Source organism: Cydia strobilella, chromosome Z (genome assembly GCF_947568885.1).
Source record: "Cydia strobilella chromosome Z, ilCydStro3.1, whole genome shotgun sequence".
Taxonomy (NCBI): Eukaryota; Metazoa; Arthropoda; class Insecta; order Lepidoptera; family Tortricidae; genus Cydia; species Cydia strobilella.
Genome location: NC_086068.1, coordinates 2,219,050 through 2,243,777, shown reverse-complemented (window position 1 = coordinate 2,243,777; position 24,728 = coordinate 2,219,050). Strand labels below are relative to the sequence as shown.

The following is a 24,728-nucleotide window of genomic DNA, read 5'->3' as shown; positions in this document are numbered from 1 at the left end:
GCCTACAGTCGTATAGATGGCGTTGACGGTTTCGTTTGTTATTAAACAATTTTAACGCATATCAGTGAAAGAAAATGGGTCAAAATCATCAAAATAATTAATGCATATAACAAAAAAATCATTTATCTATATTTAAATACATTTTATCGTATTTTTACAAATCTTCATTTTTAGTTTTAAAGTGTGTCGACAGATGGCAGTGAATTTACTGGGGTTACAAAATTTACTATGACAGTACCGCTCTAGTATAAGTTACTGTATGCTAAAACTAAACGTCGACTCTCTCTGTGTACTATTTTTTTTTTTTTATTATGGCAACAAACAGTCATTACATAAGAAGATACAATAAATAGACTAACAGAGAAGACAAACAGTGCCGTAATTTTTTACATGTGATATTATACAAACATTATAAGAGTTGATACTGAGTGGTAGAAAGAGATTCATCGTGCAACCCAACAGACAGGTGTACAACATTTCAACTGATAATCTATGACCATAGAGTAACTTATACTAGAGCGGTACTGTCATAGTAAATTTTGTAACCCCAGTAAATTCACTGCCATCTGTCGACACACTTTAAAACTAAAAATGAAGATTTATAAAAATACGATAGAATGTATTTAAATATAGATAAATGATTTTTTTTATTTGCATTAATTATTTTTATGATTTTGACCCATGTTCTTTCACTGATATGCGTTAAAATTGTTAAATAACAAACGAAACCGTCAACGCCATCTATACGACTGTAGGCCAAAACTAGTAGCGCCCTCTGAACGAGAATCAAATTTTCTTGATTTTCGAGGCACGTTTTTTCCTTAGACTGTATCCATCTATTACGGAGTTATATCTATCTTTGATACTATTTTCACCTCAGCAGCTCGAACAAGCCTACTTTCGTCACTCCCTGGAGCGAGGAAAGTCGCACTTTCCTCACTCCAGGGAGTGAAACAAAGTCGCTTTTTTAATTTAGTGGAGACCATGAACTGCCACTTCATACTTCTATAACAAATTCGTTTTTTTTTCTGTATTATTTCGTGTAATTCGAAATACATTTTAACCTTAAATATGTGCTCACTACTGAGGTGAAAAATTATATGTGCAACACGAAAACAGTTATTTTACGTCTCGTTTTTTGAGTATCTCGCTATTCAAGATTCTAACTTAGAATCTTTCGCTTTCTCGGGACTAACAATAAACACTCGCAAGAAAAACCAACTTTCCTCTCTTGTTGCACAAATAACTAATAATGATATTATACTCTTGGGTAATTGTTACCTTTGCGTAAGTAAGAGTTAAGTAAATAAACAATATTTAGTAGTCTTTGATATTACATTCATACAAGATCCATTGCTTCTTCTCTTCTTCGCCAATCGGGTGAAAATTCTTCAAAACTAGTGAACTAAACACCATCTATCGGGTATTTGTTAAAACTATGCTTTCTCAAGCTAACTTATTCTAATATTATGTTTCACGCTATCTAGTGAAATTTTGTGAAACCAACCAGATACCATAAAGTTAGTCCAACATTTTTAGTTTTAATCGTCTGTCGATAGATGGCAGTGAATTTACTATGGCTACAAAATTTACTATGACAGCTTCCAACACAAGCATTTATTTTGCTTACAGCAAAGATAGATATAACTCCGTAATAGATGGATACAGTCTAAGGAAAAAACGTGCCTCGAAAATCAAGAAAATTTGATTCTCGTTCAGAGGGCGCTACTAGTTTTGGCCTACAGTCGTATAGATGGCGTTGACGGTTTCGTTTGTTATTTAACAATTTTAGCGCATATCAGTGAAAGAACATGGGTCAAAATCATAAAAATAATTAATGCAAATAAAAAAAATCATTTATCTATATTTATTAAATACATTCTATCGTATTTTTATAAATATTTATTTTTAGTTTTAAAGTGTGTCGACAGATGGCAGTGAATTTACTGGGGTTACAAAATTTACTATGACAGTACCGCTCTAGTATAAGTTACTCTATGGCTTACAGACAGGTAAGCTCCATCCCTTTCATCATTATTTACGTGTTTTTGTGAATAAAGAATTTTGAATTATGATTTTTTTTTTAATACCATGGCCTACCTATATCAGATTAATAATCGGATTAGACTTTATAAAGACCATGGAGACTGTATAAAGGAGCCAAATCTCTATGTATGAAAAGTGTCCATCAAAAAACAGTAATTAGGCGGCGCCACCATGCACCGAAATACTACCAAAAACAACCTACGTAATTTGGTCGGGTTATTTGTTGCCTTATATGGTTCATGTTATACTCATGTCCCAGAGCCTAACTAGCGCCACCGGAGAGATTAGGAACTATTATTTAAAGCTTAACGCGGTCACTTTTACAACAATTCTGCCATAAGAGATTGCGATCCTTTCTATACCATCCATAATAAAGACTATAAAAATATTATACGTGTGGTGACAGCTCACTTCATTTCGGTTTATAGCTCACTAATTGATATGGGGACTAACAAATAAAACAAATATCATGTTTTGTAATAAGTTATTTATTGACCTAGGCACTTTATCCCAGGTAGCATTTATACGTCATTATGACGTCAGGGACGTCTTTATGGCGTTTTAATGACGTCACTGTTACGTCATTATTACGTCGCTGACGTCACTTTGCTACTTGGGATGCTTGTCAAGTTGTCACTAAATATTACTACTTACACACGCAAAATATAGGCCCATTCAAAGATCTATCATCTGAATGTACCTTTATTTAAAACTTCTTATTACATACATATACATTTTCAATACATAATTCTAAGAGTAAATCTGTTACTAAATATTTACACACGCAAAATATATGTCCATTCAAAGATCTATCATCTGAATATACCTTTATTTAAAACTTCTTAATACATACATTTCCAATATATATTTCTAAGTGTTTAAATCCAGATTGTCTGGGGACTAATAAGTAAAGAAATATAATGTTTTGTCATAAGTTATTTATTGACCTAGGCACTCTAGGCTTGTCAAGTTGTCACTAAATATTACTACTTACACACGCAAAATATAGACCCATTCAAAGATCTATCATCTGAATGTACCTTTATTTAAAACTTCTTAATACATACATATACATTTCCAATACATAATTCTAAGAGTAAATCTGTTACTAAATATTTACACACGCAAAATATATGTCCATTCAAAGATCTATCATCTGAATATACCTTTATTTAAAACTTCTTAATACATAAATTTCCAATATATATTTCTAAGTTTGTTTAAATCCAGATTGTCTGGACTAATAAGTAAAGAAATATAATGTTTTGTCATAAGTTATTTATTGACCTAGGCACTCTAGGCTTGTCAAGTTGTCACTAAATATTACTACTTACACACGCAAAATATAGACCCATTCAAAGATCTATCATCTGAATGTACCTTTATTTAAAACTTCTTAATACATACATATACATTTCCAATACATATTTCTAAGAGTAAATCTGTTACTAAATATTTACACACGCAAAATATATGCCCATTCAAAGATCTATCATCTGAATGTACCTTTATTTAAAACTACTTAATACAGACATTTCCAATATATTTCTAAGTTTGTTTAAATCCAGATTGTCTGTGGACTAACAAGTAAAGAAACCAGTTTTGTAATAAGTTATTTATTGACCTACCTACGCACTCTGTGCTTGTTACTAGATACTCGCAGGTAGCAAAATGACGTAAAATGAACGTCAGCGACGTCATAATGACGGCATTATTACGTCATTACGACGTCGCTGACGTCATTTGACGTCATTTTTGCTACCTAGGACTATATCTCTAAATAGGTAATCAACTATACAGATAGAACTGTCATTAAACAATATATTAAAATTAATAATTAGGTACTCTGTAATATTATTCGTCATGGATATATGATATAGGAGATTGACTGCCCTAATATGTCCTAACTATTCCCGGCAAGCTCGGTTCTCCATACAAACGTAGTTCCGCTCTCATTTTATAACGACTAGCTAGATTGCTCTGAAACTTTGTACTTACAATACGATAAGATATATCTATGTCTGTAATTAGTTTATATAGCTTCAGATACCATAGTTAATAAAAAACCGGTCAAGTGCGAGTCGGACTCGCGTTCCGTTCATTACACAATTTTTAACAATGTATTATTTTATGTAAAATGTGAGTGAAATATCTTTAATTTTTTTTCGAAATAACTTTAAATCCGACTCACACTTGACTGCACATTAATAGGTTTTCCTGTCATCTATAAGTAAAGAACTAGTTTTTTTATGCGAACGGTTTACACTAAAGTGGAGCAAGGCGAGCCGAGGAAAGGCGAGGGGACACGAGGCGAGGCGAGGAAAGGCGAGGGGACACGAGGCGAGGCGAGGGCGCACCGTCCACACTCTCGTACTCGCGTTCCCTCCTGTAGCCTCGTGGAGTATGTGGATGCGGCATAAGAAGTATTGGCACGATACTTTTTGAACATATTTCGGACTGTCTTTTGGAAACCTTTATGCCACCATGCGTAAATAAGTGGATTTAATATGCTGTTTAAAAATGCTAAGGTAGGAATGCTACCTCCCAGCGCAATTCTATACTGTATACACCTAGGGTTGGTCAATTTGTCTTCACAGAATACGAAAAAAGTAACAGTAACGAAGTAGGGGAGCCACGTGAATAGTAAACTGCCAGTAGTGAGCATTACTACTATTATAGCTCTCCATCTGTTAGGTTCTTTTGGCTTCGGTGGTTTTTCTTTACAAAACTTATTCAATACCTCATTATTTGCATGTGGTTTTGACTTTGAACTTGGAGATGGGGTGATTGCTATAGAATAGTTTGATTTAATAGTGAAAACGCCTAATTTGAAGTCTCTCTGTCTGATTCTCTCTGTGTCTGATTGACTTGTAACGATTTCTTTGTCATTATAAGAACTGTCATCTGTACCATTAAAACTATCAAGATGATCAATGCTTTTAGATTTTTCAATTTTTCTTGTAAATAACCGTTTTCTCGAGTTATCAATAGCATTTAAAGACGAACACCGTCTTATTGCGGTTTTTTTGGGTTTTTTCGGGAAAGTTCTATTGATATTTCCTCGATATCTCCTTAGTTTTGGTGTTTCATTTGAGTTTGAATTCAAATTAACTGGTTTACTAGCTGCTTTTATCTCCTTGACGGTCTTAAGAGCACGAACTAGTATTATAGAATAAAGTATAGTCACAAGTGTGATAGGTATTAAACTTAGGAAGGAGATTAAAAGTATGAGTGCACCAGGGAACAGTGCATGGTAGTAACATCTTGTGTATATTAGTTCGTTATTGACCCATCCGGTGGCCGGCATGAACCCGAGGATTAAACCTGCAAAAAGTTAGATACTCTGTGTTAACCTCGGTAAAACCCACCATTGAAAGTTTTTCAACTTTAAATTTGAACCTCGTTCTATAAGTAAATTAATTGGAACGAATTTCGTTTGTTTTACAACGCAGTGAAACAAAAGAAATGCTACTTTATTTGTTTAATGAAAGGTTCCAATAGGGTATTTGACCGTATTTAAATTAAATTATTGTACGCCTTGCATGAAATAAAGCACCAGAAGATTAATATAAAAAACCGGCCAAGTCCGTCGCGCACGAAGGGTTCCGTACCATTACGAAAAAAACAGCAAAAAAAATCACGTTTGTTGTATGGGAGCCCCATTTAAATATTTATATTATTCTGTTTTAAGTATTTGTTGTTATAGCGGCAACAGAAATACATCATCTGTGAAAATTTCAACTGTCTAGCTATCACGGTTCATGAGATACAGCCTGGTGACTGACAGACAGACAGACGGACAGACGGACAGCGGAGTCTTAGTAATAGGGTCCCGTTTTTACCCTTTGGGTACGGAACCCCAAAAACGACAGATATTTTAAAAAAGGAGCCGCTACGTACTGTATTTTGTATTTAAGTACCTTTTGTATACATTATAATAGCTTTTACGTTGCTAGATTGGTCAATCTATGTTTGTTTTGAGTTCATAGATCGACGAATCCAGCAACATAAAAACTAGTTTGATGTATTCAAAAGGTACATAATTACAAAATAGAGTACGTAGCGGCCCCCTTTTTTAAATATCTATCGTTAAATTTAAATAATCACAATTATTTAGCAGTGGTGCTATTGAGCAAGTTGATGGGCTCTTAAACACATAAGAAATTTATTTTCTTACCAATCATCCAAATGATAACAATGGCAATTCTGACTCTTGTAGTGTTGACGTATTTTTGGTAGTATAAGCCGTGTAGTATGTAGAAATAGCGGTCCACGGCTATCAGTCCCACGCTGAATATGGAGACAATCGCCGGGCACACGATCATACCTGGAGAAAATGACGTTGGTAAGTACCCAGGTAGCATTTATACGTCATTATGACGTCAGCGCCGTCATTATGACGTCATAATGACGTCATTGTTTCGTCATTAAGACGTCGCTAACGTCACTTTGCTACCTGGGTAAATTTTTCCGAAACTAATATTATATATGTCATAAATACTGCAGGGTTAAGACCACTTCTCGATTTCCACTCGTCCTTATATTATACTAGCTTTTGCCCGCGACTTCGTCTGCGTGGAATTAGTAATTTGGGTACCTTAATTCTTAAACAAATCTGCTTTTTAATCCATCCTTTTTTCACCCCCAAATTGGTCCACGCTATACATTTTCACCCCATTTTTTACACCCTTAAGGGATGATTTCGGGGATAAAAGTTATTCTATATCCTTTCCCACAGCTCAAACTATCCCCATACCAAGTTTCATCTAAATCGGTTCAGCGGTTATTGATTCCCCATACATATTTCCACCCCCCTTTTCATCCCCTTGAGAGGTGTTCTGGGATAAAAAGTATCCTATGTCCTTCCCCGGGACTCAAACTATCTGTATACCAAATTTCAACTTAATCGGTTCAGCGGTTTAAGCGTGAAGAGGTAACACACAGACAGACAGACAGACTTTCGCATTTATAATATTAGAATGGATTATATATATTATATATATATATATATATTATATAGTATGGAGTATGGATTAGTATGGATTAGTATGGATTTGACCAAGATGTCAGGGATTGAGAATCAATTTACAGCAAAACTGACCGCAATTAAGATTTTTTTTGTTGTCCGTGCAAATTATACAAATACAAATGAATTTATTTCATTACTTTTTGCAGCTGTTCTTAGTTATAGCATAGAGTAACTTATACTAGAGCGGTATTGTCATAGTAAATTTTGTAACCCCAGTAAATTCACTGCCATCTGTCGACACACTTTAAAACTAAAAATGAAGATTTATAAAAATACGATAGAATGTATTTAAATATAGATAAATGATTCTTTTTATTTGCATTAATTATTTTTATGATTTTGACCCATGTTCTTTCACTGATATGCGTTAAAATTGTTAAATAACAAACGAAACCGTCAACGCCATCTATACGACTGTGGGCCAAAACTAGTAGCGCCCTTTGAACATGAATCAAATTTCCTTGATTTTCGAGGCACGTTTTTTCCTTAGACTGTATCCATCTATTACGGAGTTATATCTATCTTTGGTTATAGTAAAAGGGTTAGGTAGGTAATTAGTCCATCTTAAGTGTAAAGAGCAAGTATTAGGTAAGTTTTTATCTATACATTGTGCAACAATTTATTGGTGTAAGTAATGAAAACGGTACGGGTACAGCTTGCTGGATTTAAACCCGCCCGGGGTCAGCTAATTGGAAAGGTATTAAGATTATATTAGAAACTATGCAATTAACATAAACAAAAGAACATTAGTAGGTAACAATTGTAACAATATTTTTCTACGGGGTACTTAAGGCGGTTCCCTGAGCCAGAAGGCGAAAAATGTTGTTATATGATCATGTTTTTCTAAGAGGCGTTGATATTCGTAGACGTGGAAAAAAAAATAGTTCTTGACTATATTATCTTTGAAATAAAACTATGAAAACGGATTATATCGCGTATATTGAATTTATAATACATCCCGACGTTTCGAACTCTTTACAGCGTTCGTGGTCAACGGGTGACTGACGCGAACGCTGTAAAGAGTTCGAAACGTCGGGATGTATTATAAATTCAATATACGCGATATAATCCGTTTTCAGAGTTTTATTTCATGAGTAACTATCGCGGTAACCGAAGACAATATTATATTATCTTTAATAACATAGCTTCCGATACACGAATTATGACACTTCGCTCGATACAATTAATTCCCAAAGTAACCTCTAACTCGGACTTTTAATCTATCGGTTACTTATTACTTGTAGTATCGAAGGTAACGATACGACCGGCTGACGATTATTTTTATTCGCAACAGAACCTAAACTATCATCTGATAAAGTATTAAACGGGAGGCGATGACTGAAAACAATTTTTTTTTATAAGTTCATGTGACCAGCTGACGGTGTTTCCACCGCGATACAACCGGCTAGCAAATAACAATAGCACCTAAACTACCATCTGACAAAGTATCAAACGGGAGGCGATGACAGAAAAAAAATTACGTGTTTCGGTGGCTGCCATTCTTCAACCCACCAACAGAGCGGCAGCTGATATCTACGAGGGTTCATCACACATGCGAGGCGACTGGTCATGATGTCATGGAAACCTGCTCGTGGCTCGCGGTCTATGACGGCGGGGCTACTACGGGACCGGGACCGGGACGCTCTAAAATGGTTCGCACATGTGCTCGATTCGCTTGCGCTTGTACAACCGGCAATACAATAGTACATTGTGATACAAGTGCGCTAAGTTGGTCATTACACACGAGGCGATATTGTGCGCGCGAGCTGTAAAACTGCACACTCGTTTCATACGGTTTTTCAACACACTTGCAAGGAAAAAAAAGAAACTTTCATATGAATCAAATTTTAATTGTTAAAACAGTTCGTCTAAAAAAAGGCCGCGGCAGGCGGTCGGGTCCGCGTCGGGGGGCGCGGGCGCCCGCCAGTCCGCGTGGTAAAATCTAAGAAGGCTCCGTTTCTCAGCATATTATTAGGAATCAGTTACCTTCTTAACTCAGTCTGATAATATAATGATAAAGCACGAGTGTTATAATAGACTGAAAAAGCACGCATCTAGGATTATGAGCCAAAAATCGGTTGAATGAAAACGTAGTTTTGAGCAAGTGTGTTGAAAAAGTGCTGTACTGATGTGGCTCAAATTTGTTTGACTTACCAATTTCAAATACGCACAATGGGTTGGAGGCCATGTTGTTGTCAACCACAGCCTCGAAAATGATGGCCGCGCCGATGATGGTGTCCGCCAGTGACACATTTCCTAGCAGGAGGTAGGTGCTTTTGGGCTGCTGCCCTGGAAACGTTTTATGTTTCTTTTGAAGGTAAGCCACTTTCCTCAATTCAATATTTTTATTTCGAATAAAAAATCCATATTATTGTTAGTACAAGGCACAGCAAAACTTATAAATCTATGTTAGTGATAAAAATAAAATAAAAACAAACAAAACAAACATATAAGCTACTTAAATTAAAAACGGCGTGGTGCGGCCTGCGGCGGCGCGTGCAGCCGCACCCAGCGCGCGCACAAAGGCGAGTCCCAGCTGCGCCAGCACGTTTAGAATACTGTTTGGGCTCTGGCGAAGACGGTTGATTAATGACGCACACCGTTTTCTAACTATTGCGTCGAAACTATCAGTGTGCGCCTCGGCAAACATAGTTGAAGCGCTGCAGTAACGCGGCAGCCCAAACAGCACTCTAAACGCGTTAGTGTATTGCACGCGCAGGGCGTTGTATGCCCGCTGCGTAAAACTGACCCACAGATTGCAGGTGTAGAATGTTATATAGGAGGATTAGGAGGTCACTTTCAAGGAAAGTCACTTTCTCGGAATATCTATAAAAAAACCGGCCAAGTGCTAGTCGAACTCGCGTTCCAAGGGTTCCGTACATTACACAATTTAAACAATGTATTTTTATGCAAAAAACCGGGGTCGGATCAAAAACTAAGTAATTAATTCCGACTCACCCTTGACTGCACATTTCTTTATCAAAATTTTAGACCCAGTAATTTGGGAGATAAAGGGGGGAATGGTACTTCCCCCCTATATCTATCTCTATCTCTCTCTCTAGGTCTATTTTCTTAATAACTTTTAAACTGTTTATCCTAAAGTTATAAAAAAAATATATTTGCGATTCTCACAATAACCCCTTTCATTTGATATATAACACGATATAGTTTGAAAAACTAATTATTAATTTTCTCATTTACGCCCCAAAAGTGGCCCCCATGTTTAAAATTAATTTGTTTATATAAAGGATGACTCACGTTAGACCGGGCCGTGTCCGGGCCGGAGCTTCCGGCGCTGACTTTTCTATGACATTTCAGGTGATCACGTGATGCTTTCCATAGAAAATGAAGCGCCGGAAGCTCCGGCCCGGACACGGTCCGGTCTAACGTGAGTCATCCTTTACATGTCCGTCTTTGGGTTACCAACAAGCATATGTATACCAAATTTCAACTAATAATAGCCCCCGTTCAAGGCAGCCATTGTGACAGGCGGGTAACTACGGAACCCTACACTCTTCTCCGACCGTTGCACCAGGCTGTATCTCATGAACCGTGATAACTAGACAGTTGAAATTTTCACAGATGATGTATTCATGTTGCCGCTATAACAACAAATACTAAAAACAAAATAAAATAAATATTTAAGTGGGGGGTATATCAATACAACAAACGTGTTTTTTTTTTGCCGTTTTTTGCGTAATGCTACGGAACCCTTCGTGTCCGAGTTACCAAAGTACATTAGTTTAATTATACAGTTTAGCTGGATCCACTGATGTATTCTTTCGAATTAAGTCACTTTCATGCACATCTAAAGGGGCCCACTGACTATCAGTCCGCTGGACGATATAGGCCGGTCAGTTAGAACTAAAATTTGACAGTTCCCCTCCCCATCAGTGGGCCCCTTAAGAATTATACCTACAGCTTAGTATGTTCTTAGTACCTAAAGAGCTTATTACACTATCCTAATTTAGTGACTAACAAGAGGGACGCCGATATACGTGAGAAACGATAGGATGTATCTTATCGCGTCTCACGTATAGCGGCGTCCCTCTTGTTAGTCACTAAATTAAGAAAAGTGTAATAAGCCCTTTAACTATTAGTTCAATTAGCCTGAACGTGTGCCCATGATATAAGATATAGTTTGTCAAAGGACTGTCTCATTTTAAACAGACAGAGAATCATACTATCTTTGTCTCACACTTTTACTAGTACCAAAGATAGATATAACTCCGTAATAGATGGATACAGTCTAAGGAAAAAACGTGCCTCGAAAATCAAGAAAATTTGATTCTCGTTCAGAGGGCGCTACTAGCTTTAGCCTACAGTCGTATAGATGGCGTTGACGCATATCAGTGAAAGAACATGGGTCAAAATCATAAAAATAATTAATGCTAATAAAAAAAATCATTTATCCATATTTAAATACATTTTATCGTATTTTTATAAATATTTATTTTTAGTTTTAAAGTGTGTCGACAGATGGCAGTGAATTTACTGGGGTTACAAAATGTACTATGACAGTACCGCTCTAGTATAAGTTACTCTATGCTAGTACCCAAGAAAAAAGGATGAGTATGGTTTTTTTCATTCTTATTTACCTTAACAATTTGGTTTGACTTGACCAACTATAAGTAAGTTAAATAACAAAACTAAAAAAAAGCAATATCTACATGTCACCTCGTACAGTTTATTAGGGTTCCGTACCCAAAGGGTAAAAACGGGACCCTATTACTAAGACTCCGCTGTCCGTCTGTCCGTCCGTCTGTCACCAGGCTGTATCTCATTAACCGCGATAGCTGGAGAGTTGAAATTTTCACATATGATGTATTTCTGTTGCCGCTATAACAACAAATACTAAAAAGCACGGAACCCTCGGTGCGCGAGTCCTACTCACACTTGGCCGGTTTTTTAATTAAAATATTAGTAAGTTTAGTAACCGTTACTTAATCTTAGATCTAGAATTGTTAGTTAATATGAAATATGCTAAGTTATCAAAAAGAAAACATCTTCCATGTACCTCGTCGTAGTATCAGGCCACTCGATATAACAACAATTAAATTACTTAGAATTATCAATGTACCGACAACGTACGCCACAATTTTGTACGCAATCAACTGTTCCTTTTCCTTCGTCCTGTAGGCTTCGTACAAATCGAAGAGTGTCTCTTGGTGCAGTACACTCTGGTTTGATACATTCGCTACACTGCCGTTGAAGAAGTTAATAGCCACTTGCTTAATGAGAGTCTCATTCGTCACAAATTCCATAATAGGTGATGCTGTGATGTTCTCCATAACTTGTACATTTAAACACTTGGCGCTTTACAGTTATCAGAATCTCAAATACAGCTTCACAATTTATCTTTTTAAATGTGAATACCGGTAATTTAAATCGCACTTGCCTTGCTACTGGTAACTGGTAATGTGTATGCCAAATGGAAGGCCCTGTCCGCATATTCTACCCGCTACGTTACAAATAATGATTTTCTTTCTGATGGTAGTTTGTATACTTTTAAGCGGTTTACCCACATAAGTCAGAATCAGAATCCGAACGTTTGGTAAAAACAATATTATTTTACATGTCAGGAATTTGGTAAGTACATAATAGTATTTAGAAAATATGTTACAACAATTATAAGATTTTAAAAAGCAGACAAGGTATAGTTGGTCAAGCAAATCTTGTCAGTAAATAGGAACAAAAAAACTATACTCGTCCTTTTCTTTTGGGTGCTAGTACTAGTGTAAGACAAAGATAAAGATTCTCTCAGTCTATGTTTGAAATGATACAGTCCCTTGACAAACTTATACATAGTTAAAATTGTTACCTACCTTACCTACCTACATTGGTGTTTGATAGGTTGTAGAATCACAGAATAACTAATAGTACTACCGTACAGAAAGGAAACTTCCTAAAGCTCGCTCCAGACTACGCGGCGCGAAGCTGCAAACGCGAGTGTGGAGTCGATTTCGCTGATTAGCGAACTAGACTCCACACTCGCGTTCGCGGCTTCGCTCCGCGATTCACGCACGAGTGTGGAGGGCCCTTAAGAGAACCTACCGGGAAACACGAATCCGAAATTTCGCTATCTGACTCTTTATCGTTCGAATATGCAAGAGTGACAGAGATGTTAGATAACGAAATTTCGATTTTCGATTTTCTTGTTTTGCGATAGACCCTCAGATTGTGGTAGTGGCGCCCCCTGCGCAGTTTCGCGTAATTGAGCGCGTAATATTCCCTATTCTGTCATTGAATTTAATGTCGTGTAGCCTCAGAATAATGACTAAAGCAAAGAAGCCGGGCAAAAATAAAAGCTTGGTAAAAGATATCGTATTCACAACACGTTATTACTTTTTGTCTATGAGTGAGTGAGACAACAATCCGCAAGTTCTTTCGTTTTTTTCAGTATTGTCATAAGATAAACAGAGGGAAATGTCAAATGGTCCTATGTGGTTCTATAATATAATCCAGCCAAATAAAATATATGTTCGTTATTTCACAGGTAGGTGTCAACTGTAACAACTTGACATAGTCGTATTATTTTAGTTGAAATATTTCGGGATGTTTCAGCGGTCATCTTGGTTTATTTTAATTATATTTTTGCTATTCCTGAAAGATTGTTGGAAAACGTGCTGAGTTTTTATTTGTAATGGTTTGAAGTTCCCTTTGTGATAATGTCTTGTGTGATCGAGGGCTGTAAATCGCATACAGGAAGAAAAGAAAATACGCACGAACCGATAACCTTTAATTGGTGAGTTTTGTTCAATTTTGAAGAAATTTATTTATAGGACCTGACCCTAAACATAGAAATCGATATGTTGTTTATGTAATTTTTACTTGCATTCAAGTCTGTATAGATTTTTGCATATATTTTCGAACTTTTCTGCTAAGTATGAAAGGTTATATTTTTGGCATAGTGATGTATCGACCTCAGATCAATAACCTATCGACATTTACAGCTTTCTTATAGTTTGGCCCAGGACTGTCTCATTGTAATTGATGAGTACAGTCAAGGGCATAAATATATATACATTCCCAAAGTCTCAAAAATATGTGTACGCTCAGACAATAAAATCGTGTTCACATATTTTTAAGCCATTTGTCTGGATCGATATTTTTGCCTTCGACTGTACCTATAGTTTTCTTTGTTCCTACTTACTGACAGATTGTGTTTGCCAGACTATAGTTTAATACTAAAAACCGGTCAAGTGCGGGTCGGACGCGCGCACCAAGGGGACCGTACTTTTTAGTATTTGTTGTTATAGCGGCAACAGAAATACATCATCTGTGAAAATTTCAACTGTCTAGCTATCACGGTTCATGAGATACAGCCTGGTGACAGACAGACGGACAGCGAAGTATTAGTAATAGGGTCCCGTTTTTACCCTTTGGGTACGGAACCCTAATAAAAAAGACATTAATGATCATTGATGAATGTTCCTTTTATTAATATTGTTGGTCACAAAACTCAACTTTTTATTTCAGATTTCCAAAGGACGAGGAATGGGGGATATTACTGCAATGTTCTGCCACCAGAGTGCAGCACTAGCTTTTTGAGTGCACCGTAGAGTAACTTATTCATACTGTACCTTTAACAGGTTTTTGACAAGTTTTCAGGGGACCTACCGGAAAACTCGAATCCGAAATTTCGTTATCTAGCTGCCTCTTTATCGCTCGAATACGCAAGAGTGACAGAGATGTTAGATAACGAAAGTTCGATTTTCTTGTTTCGCGATAGACCCTCAGATTGTGATAGTGGCGCCACCTACGCCGAGTTTCGCGTAATATTCCCTATTATTAAATAATAAAAAAATATGACACGAACGTTTTTTTTTTCTTTCATAGGAACAGTCAGCTGCAGAGAAAAGGTACCCCACGTCCATACTAATTTACAGAACTTTGTATGCAGGGGGGTGCCTTTTCTCTGCAGCTGACTGTACATGACTAGAAACTATACTTAGTCTTTTAGCATTAGAAAAAACGGTAAACCATTTCCACGTGTCTTTTTATTGACAAGTTTTTTTTATAAATATAGCAATATTTTACTTATGAAAGCAAAAGTATGTAAATGATCGTATATTATATTTGTTGTGACTTATTTTCAGTGTTTTTCGATAAAACGACACGTTAAGATCGCTCGCCTTCTTTCTAATGATAAAAAAACGAGAGGTATAGTTAGACGGTTCTGAGTGGTAGACTGCAAATGAGATAAAAGCTATATTAGGTACATGCATTAATCCTCATATCAGGCGGCTCTTTGATTCCAAGGATTGCATAATTTTTATACTTTTTAATGATTTTTAGAATATGAAAATTATAAAAAGTATAAAAGTTATGCAATCCTTGTATTCCACGCATTTCATTTCATTTCATTTCAACGAGCCGCCTGCTACAGATTTCTTGAAATTGCCGCGTTTTTTCAGGTTCAACTTTCATTAGCCAGACTATTATCAATTTGCCAATTTCGTGATTATTATTTTACACGGTACATAAACTTATGCATAATTTATCGATATAAAAAGTCGACACAGTTACATCCCTAGCAAATTATCAAACTTATGACACCGTACGTAAATGAGAAATAACAAGCATATATGCATCTCTTTTCGGCACATTATCTAATTCGTAAGGAAGTAAAGTACGGGTATACATATTTGCGAAGCATTTTTGCCCGACTTCTATGCTTTAGTAATTATTCTGAGCTCTAAACTAAATGAGGTGACACTGACAGGTGTCTTAGGCGGGAAGTAGGAAGTGTACGTTCAGAAATCTGATCCAGTGTGAATTCTCGTTGAAAATTTTTCATTTTTACTCTGAATTATTGCTCTAAAAGTCATGATCAAAGGCACGCTGATAGCGCCTACTACAAGTTAATTACATCATTTCGAAGTTTGTGCGGTTCATATAATTAGAATCGAACTTCACTTACAGGTAAGTTCGTTTAATTCCTAACAAAACATTACTGATCTAAGTTGCATAACATTAAACTGAGGTCGGTGCTATTGTCAAAATGAATGACGATATCGACTGCACGTAGCATGGTCAAACATCAAACATTTATTCAGTAAATAGGCCACAGGGGCACTTTTACATGTCATTACAAACAATAAAATTAACCCAAAATTATAAAAAACAATTAAATAAATATAAATGTCAAATTACACAAAAAATTGCGTATTTGGTGTATTATTCAACTGCGGCTGCAGACCGCACGTCAAATCTGTCACACATGGAGTATGGAGCAATTATATTTACTTTACTCTTTGTATTGTATGTACCTATACCTTCCATAGATACTACATTCATACAAGATCTAATTGCTTCTCTTCTTCGTCAATTGGGTAAAAATTCTTAAAAGATGACTGGTGAACTAACCCTTAACTTAACACCATCTATCGGGTATTTGTTAAAACTATGCTTTTTCAAGTTATACAAATGTACAAATTTTATGTTTCACGCCATCTAGTAATCATAAATGAAACCAACCATATACCATAGATAATTCATTCACAATTATTATTCATGGAAAAAACAGTTATAGCTAGAAAACTTAAATTAATTAATAACTAAGCGTGAAAACATTCGCTGCAGTTTTAAATATTTATTATTTGAAATGTTGCTTATGGAAAACGTACAGGACGTTAGGAATGAAAAATGTTGCCAGCATATTATAATTTCCTATATGTGGAGAAATCAAATTTGGAAATTTGGTCATATCATAACTTTTAATAGAGGTATCTATTTAAATTTTATCTTTTAGCCAGCTATCAGGAAACAAAAGTAGCATTAAGATAAATACCCAAAGCTTAAATCAGATGGCGCTGAAATCGTGTAACTATACGCAGATTCACCCACTTTGCCATTAGAAAAGGCGCGAAATTCAAATTTTCTACGAAGTCCACTCCGTGCCTACATTTTTTAAATTTGCCGCCTTTTTCCAGTGTATATGCCAAATCCATAAACCACAGATTAGAGATTGTTTTTTGGGTTCCTGGCAGTTGAACCTATATATTATACTACTCTTTGGTTGAAACAATTTATAAAGCTCATTTTTATATAATCTGTCTAGCCATTCCAAAATGAAAAAGCGGCAAATTTAACAAAAATTGTGACGAGCAACCTACGATTATCGTCTCATAGAAAATGTTAATTTCACGCATTTTTGTACTGACAAACTGGTTTGACCGGCTATACTTATAAAACTGCATTTAATGCAAGGCCGATAGCGTTTTAGCCTGATATAGTTTTAAAAAAAGTTCATATGTCACAAGCTGTCATATTATCATCAGAAATGATGATATCCGCAGTAGAACTAGGGTCACCGACATATCTCGCAGAATTGCAAACCTTAAGTGGCAGTGGGCGGGGCACATTGCTCGCAGAACTGATGGCCGGTGGGGCCGGAAGGTTCTGGAGTGGCGTCCGCGTACCGGAAGACGAACTGCCGGTAGGTCTCCAATGAGGTGAAGCGACGACCTGGTGAAGGTCGCGGGAATTCGGTGGATGCGAGCGGCACAGGATCGGTCGGAGTGGCGAGCCTTGGGGGAGGCCTATGTCCAGCAGTGGACGTCTATCGGCTGACATGATGATGATGATGATGTCACAAGCATGTTAGTGGTGGAGCGTTCATAAAACTTGGTTTCTTGCGGCTTTCCCGTTTTTAAACAAATTGTCAAAAGTTCACATGTCACAAGCATGTTAGTAGTGGAGCGAGACAATTTTTGTCTTAAAACGGGAAAGTCACAAGAAACCCAGTTTTATGAACGCTCCATGCTTGTGACATGTGAACTTTTATTTTAGCCCTTAAATAATGCACTAGGAGCGTCAGTAGAACTTGTTCCCATTTTACCTTCTCTTTGTAGTTTTATACGAGGTTTAAAATAGAAATTGTGTAATATTGTCTTCGGTTACCGCGATAGTTACTCATGAAATAAAACTATGAAAACGGATTATATCGCGTATATTGAATTTATAATACATCCCGACGTTTCGAACTCTTTACAGCGTCCGTGGTCAACGGGTGACTGAGGAAAAATTGTGTCTAAAAATAACTGCTGTCTACGTTTCTCTTAATCTTCTGGTGCTTTATTTTATGCATGGTGTAAAATAATTTATAGTTGGTCAAACCAAATCGACAGTAAATAAGAACAAAGAAAACTATACTCATCCTTTTCTTTTGGGTGCTATTACTGATGTAAGACAAAAATTCAAAGATAGTATGATTGTCTCTGTCTATGTTCGAAATGAGACAGTCATTTGACAAACTATATTTTAAATACAGTCAGATATCCTATTGTACGAGTTTTTAACTCGACTACTGGCAACACTGGCCTGACTGTCCATCCGACACAAGAACTTGATCACCGTTGAGTTGATTCGGTTTCATACACCGCCAGCGTGGTAAACGTCAATGCCAAGACAGGTCATATATTTTAAACGTAAATAGCACATACGCTAAAATGGACTTTTTCAACAAAAAAGTGAGTGTTCTGAAGCTTGCCGCTGCTGTTTTGCTATGTTTGCACCTCTCAAGCCCAGTAAAAGGTAAGTAATACGGTGTAACTAAAGTAAACAATGAAAAAACTGTGTATTTGCGAACAGTTGAGGCCTTCTCGTGACTCAAATCTATTGGATGTTAATTGTTAATTTGCCAACAACATAGTTTCGTTTGTGTACGCGGGCGAGCGAATTGTCTTTATTAGGCATTATGATGATTCCTTTGCATAATGAGTTTAAAAAAGTCTAGACTTTTCTATGGTTAATAACTTTTTTTTAAACTGCGTCTTCGTCTTGTCTTAGTGACTCATTTCTCATTAGAGGACACTTGAACGCATACAAGATGCTTTGATGCAATCTGAGCCGTGATAACATATTGCTTAGCTTAAGCTAGCTTGCTGCATATCTAATCAAATATGCAATGAAAACATATACTTTTTATTTTCTTGTTAGTGTATTATATTAAACCTCGAATACACGCTGTAAAGAAACTTTTGATAACGTACCTACAGGTTTTGTAAAAACAAAGATTCTTGTAAGTTTCTTACCTGCCTAGCCTCTAAAATCAGTCCTCTTACACACATTTATATACTAAGTTGAATATTTTATATTTTTATTCTTTGATTAAATATATATTCTGAAACTGGCTCACAGATCAACTTAATCCATAGACATAGTATATATAGAATAGAATAGAATAGAATACTTTATTTGTAAACACACACAGACAATAGACATACATTAAAAGAACATGAAAATAAAGTGTCACGAAATGGCCCCATCTCAGCATGCTGCTGGCGACTTCCAGCGCTGATCTTCCGATGAGACCATCAGGTGAGAATCACGGAAGGTAACAGACAAAAAGAAAGCAACATAAAGAAAGAGACATAAAATATGGCGAAAAATAAAATTACACATCGTTTACACAAACAAAAAGAGATACAATATGACGACATAAGTACATCACGGATCAACGACCGAACATGTGCCGGTCCGGTCGGACCATATCGTGGCGCGACATTAAGCGTGCATAACTAGCGCCAGTGGTGGCTACATGACATTAAATTCAATGACAATGACAGAATATACATGTAGTTATAGACATGAAACCGAGCGACTAGGTGTAAGAGAAAGACATATTCAGGTATTGACAGTTTCACGTATGGCAGCATAATCCTTTTACTCTTTCACTTATAAATTTCGGTATTTCGCCATCGCCTTGCTATGATGCCTAACCCGACCATGAAAAAATGCCTGGTCGGTGATAAAGACAAAGCATGGCCCTATTTTCTCTTTCCTCTTATAGGAATTGCAATAAGACTATCTTCCTCTATCAAAGAATGTCAGGCCCTTGATTTAATCCCAAACTAAGCTAAGCTGATACTTAGGCTTCTTCTTACTCGGTTCCTCATGGCTGAGGTTCGCGACCACATGAGGTTGTTATTTTGCACCAAGGATCTCCATTCTGCACGATTTTCCGCAGTTCTAATAATAGGCGCCTGTGTAGATCCCTGGCAGGCCTTCCTCACAGTGTCTACCCAGCGGGTTGGTGGATGTCCACTACCCTGTCCTCCACCCACGATGCCAACCATAATGCGCTTTTCAAGTTTTCAAGTCCAGCTCCCGTCTGGCCACGTGTCCAAAGTAGCTGAGATACTTAGCTAGGTGACAAAAATTTGGCTAAGGAATAAATATTTGAATTTCTTGTATGCCTTTACTCGGACTGCAACTCAAAACCACCAGTTACAATAGGGTATTTGACTGCTCAAATCAGTTTCTTTTTTCGAACTGTCAAAACGATTTTGCTACTATGGAATTTATATGAAGCACTAGCATGTGACGTCACAATCAAATTACCTACTCTTTATAGTTTTATACGGGTTATAAAATAGAAATTGTGTCTAAAAATAACTGCTGTCTATGTTACTCCATTAATCTTCTGGTGCTGAATAAATTTTAAACATTTATGCACTTGAAAAACTAAACTTAGATACTAACCGAAAAGCGAACATGCATGGCGATAGTTTATGATGACTTAAAAAAAATATATTATTTTATCTTTTAGTTTAATTGTCACTACACCTTTAAACTATTTTAACAACTAACTAAGGTAAATACATATATAGTTTACAGTTTTAATACTAGGGTATCTTTTCCAATAACGTTTTTTTAACTCATTTTTAAATTTAGGTAGTTAATTTCGTTATACAATTTTGGTATCAAAAACAAATTAGCCCTTTTGCCATAGTTTTTAGCGGTGTTTTGTACAATTTTTTTAAGCCTTATGCTCTTTGTTCTATATCTACTTTGTTTCCCTTATCTACTTTATTGCCCCTTTTGATGTATAGGAAGTATTTAACATATCTTATACAATTTGTCGTAATTTCCTTTAATCTTATTTATTTGATTTATTTTTTATATAGGACATTCTTACACAGATTGACTAAGTCCCACAGTTAGCAGAAGAAATCTTGTGTTATGGGTACTCAGACAACGATATACATAATATACAAATACATAAATACATAGAAAACACCCAAGACTCAGGAACAAATATCTGTGCTCATCAATAAATTCACTTACCGGGATTCGAACCCGGCTTGACACTCACAGTCAGGGTCACTACCCACTAGGTCAGACGGGTCGTCAAATTTGTTTCATTATTGATTTGACTGATGCTGTGGGGCTATAACACCTTTGGTTACTGACGTCACTCTCCAATTTTGTCTTACTAACAAACAGAAATATCAAAATTAGATTTAACAGACATTTGTGGTATTTTCTATAAAAAGGGACCTTATTGTCGATGGCGCTTACGCCATTATTAACAATCATCATCATATATTTAAGAGTTATACTCTTGTCGGTGGAGCGATTTCCATAAGTGTCGGTCCTCTGCCTTCTCCTTGACAGCCTGATAGGACACTACGTTGAGTTTTTCCTTTACTTGATCTATGTATGTTCTCCTTGGTCTGCCCCTCCGCCTCCTTGCCTCAACTCTCCCTTCAATTATGTTCTTGATAAATTCGTCGTGTCGTAGCAGGTGTCCAAGCATCTTTCCTCTTCTATTTTCTATGGTTCTCAACAAACTCCTCTTCTCTCCTACCATGCGTAAAACCTCTTCATTTGTTTTCTTCTCCGTCCAACTGACCTTTGCCATTCGACGCCAGCACCACATCTCAAAAGCCTCCAGCCTTTCCCTATCACATTGACCTCATTGTCCACGTTTCGCTTCCGTATAGTGCTATACTCCAGATGTACACTTTTATTATTAACAATGCTCCGATATAAATACAATGCCGCGCAACGCTGTGCGGCGTAAGCGCCATCGGCAATGAGGTCACTTTTCATAGAAGATGCCCCATTTATGAATGACACCATTAGAATAGAGATGTTATAGTGAAAATACATCTTTTGTCCGGATATTACAGAAACAAAGTTAACATAAACTTAAACCGAAGTACTCCGAACGGATCCTAATAACAAAGATAGATATAACTCCGTAATAGATGGATACAGTCTAAGGAAAAAACGTGCCTCGAAAATCAAGAAAATTTGATTCTCGTTCAGAGGGCGCTACTAGTTTTGGCCTACAGTCGTATAGATGGCGTTGACGGTTTCGTTTGTTATTTAACAATTTTAACGCATATCAGTGAAAGAACATGGTTCAAAATCATAAAAATAATTAATGCAAATAAAAAAAATCATTTATCTATATTTAAATACATTCTAACGTATTTTTATAAATCTTCATTTTTAGTTTTAAAGTGTGTCGACAGATGGCAGTGAATTTACTGGGGTTACAAAATTTACTATGACAGTACCGCTCTAGTATAAGTTACTCTATGCTAATAATAAAATGTTTAAAGGGGCCCACTGACTATCAGTCCGCCGGACGATATAGGCCTGTCATTTAGAACAAAAATTTGACAGTTCCGAACAACTGACAGGCCGATATTGTCCGGCGGACTGATAGTCAGTGGGCCCCTTTAGTTCAGGAAAGCTGTCATGATGTGCATCATGCATGTACAGAATTATCTCATTTCATTTCATTTTATTTGCATAATCAGGTACATTACAAGACAGGTGTTATTTGTAAAGTAGGAGGTACAGTCGCCATCAGATATATCGGAGCGGCCGTGGTGCTCATAAATATCTGAACACGCCTCTATTGTCAAAGCGCTAGGTGCGTGTTCACATATTTTTGAGCACCTCGGCCTGTCAGGGCATTGCAAAATTCTTAAATACTAAGCTAAATGCGTAACAGTATTTTATAATGTCGTGCAATAGGGATTCCTTTCTAAAACAATTGATATTCTAAACAATGGGAAGCAAAAAGTCTGATTTATATATATATATTTTTTTTTTCTCTTCATTTAAACTACAGCTGTACATTTTCAAAGCAAAAACATGTTTAGAATTTTATTACTGAGCCAAATTTGTTGCAGTTTTTGTGGTATAACAATGGTTTTCTGATAGTATTTAAGGTTCCGTACCCAAAGGGTAAAACCGGAACCCTATTACTAAGACTCCGCTGTCCGTCTGTCTGTCACCAGGCTGTATCTCATGAACCGTGATAGATGATGTATTTATGTTGCCGCTATATAAACAAATACTAAAAAGTACGGAACCCTCGGTGCGCGAGTCCGACTCGCACTTGGCCAGTTTTTTTATGCGTATCTAGTCACTTTGGGGCATTTTCACTCGAAAGTGTACCATTTTCTTTTTTTCTACTCATAATCACGAGGACTATCGATTTAGAAAGAAAAAAATATATCCCCAAAAAAATGACAGTTTTGTAACGCATTTTCCCATACATTTTGTATGGACCGTTACAAAACTGACACCCAAAATTTTATTTTATCACTTTTTGAACAATCAAGACAGCCTTCCAGCTGGTGTGGTGAAAAATGTTTCGCCGCTATACTTACTCAACCTCGTATCTGCAACACTCATTTGATGACAAAAACGCCCGTATTCCGAATGAAAGAAAAGCGACATTTCCATCAAATGATTGTTGATTAAGTATAGCGACGATTTTCTATAAGTAATGTCAATATCCAGAGAGCAAAAATGGGGACTAATGTTTGTAAAGCCTGACCAGGAATATATGATCACGCGCCATGTTGCGGAATTTCACTGGAACTAATTTTTTCATACTATACTGAACTGTCACCCTATACATGAGAATAACAGCGCCTTCTTGACAATGTCATATATTAGTGACTTTATAAGGAAGCGATACACCATTATCGTATTAAACACCTGTGTACCTTCTCAAAATATAATTTGATACTTATGTAACTGTCTATACTATCACGTTACTGCGATAAGGTCGTATAACTACCGCTGTAACTTGACTCTGAGAATGACCAGAGAAATGTACGGGCTTGTTCACAATCTTTACAAGCCAACATTCCGAAAATATGTGACGTTTAAACCAGAAGGTACCACATTGTCGCTTGTTGATAAGGTTGATTTCTAATTGAAGCTATATGGAAATAGCGCCTTACTGACAAGCAATAAGTACCCTTTTGGTTGAAAATGGCACATATTTACTCAACCTTAAGTGGTGAAGGCTGGATTCGAACCGGCGTCTTAAAAAAACCGGCCAAGTGCGAGTCGGACTCGCGCACGAAGGGTTCCGTACTATTACGCAAAAAACGGCAAAAAAATCACGTTTGTTGTATGGGAGCCCCACTTAAATATTTATTTTATTCTGTTTTTAGTATTTGTTGTTATAGCGGCAACAGAAATACATCATCTGTGAGAGTTTCCACTGTCTAGCCATATACTTACTTTACTCTTTGTCACGGTTGATGAGATACAGCCTGGTGACAGACAGACAGCGGAGCGGGGTTTTTTACCCTTTGGGTACGGAATCCTAAAAACACAAAACAAAATAATTGATAAAAATAATTTGATTTGTTCCCAAATTTGTGAATAAAAATCTTTAACTGCCTCTTTTATTTTCATACTAATCTTCCCTTACATACAAAAACGTGACATATGCTTTTTCCCTAAGAAGAATCAAACAAAAAAAATAACCAAATTCACTCATTGTCAACTCGGTTTTCACTTTTCACTTTCAGTTACAATCCAACTAAAGACCAATATTCAATGCGCTCTCTATACGTACAATTCCCAGGTTTCTGTAGGTATA

The 24,728-nt window shown here is 36.5% G+C and overlaps 2 protein-coding genes across 2 annotated transcripts in view; one reads left to right on the top strand and one right to left on the bottom strand.

Annotated features, from left to right (window-relative positions):
• Positions 1-2,607: 2,607 nt before the first annotated feature.
• LOC134754047 (5-hydroxytryptamine receptor 1A-like) lies at positions 2,608-12,520 on the bottom strand. The gene is made up of 4 exons (XM_063690107.1): positions 12,093-12,520; positions 9,230-9,364; positions 6,224-6,373; positions 2,608-5,370 (listed from the first exon to the last, which is right to left on the bottom strand). The coding sequence occupies exons 1-4, from the start codon at positions 12,364-12,366 to the stop codon at positions 4,307-4,309; spliced, it is 1,623 nt and encodes a 540-aa protein (XP_063546177.1). The 5' UTR covers positions 12,367-12,520; the 3' UTR covers positions 2,608-4,306.
• A 5,906-nt stretch (positions 12,521-18,426) lies between these two features.
• The window catches only part of LOC134754584 (plexin domain-containing protein 2), a 58,473-nt gene continuing 52,171 nt past the window's right edge, over positions 18,427-24,728 (top strand). The window contains exon 1 of the mRNA XM_063690900.1: positions 18,427-18,613. Within this exon, the coding sequence (XP_063546970.1) occupies positions 18,529-18,613 (85 nt within the window). The 5' untranslated portion in view covers positions 18,427-18,528. The remainder of the gene's footprint in view (positions 18,614-24,728) is intronic.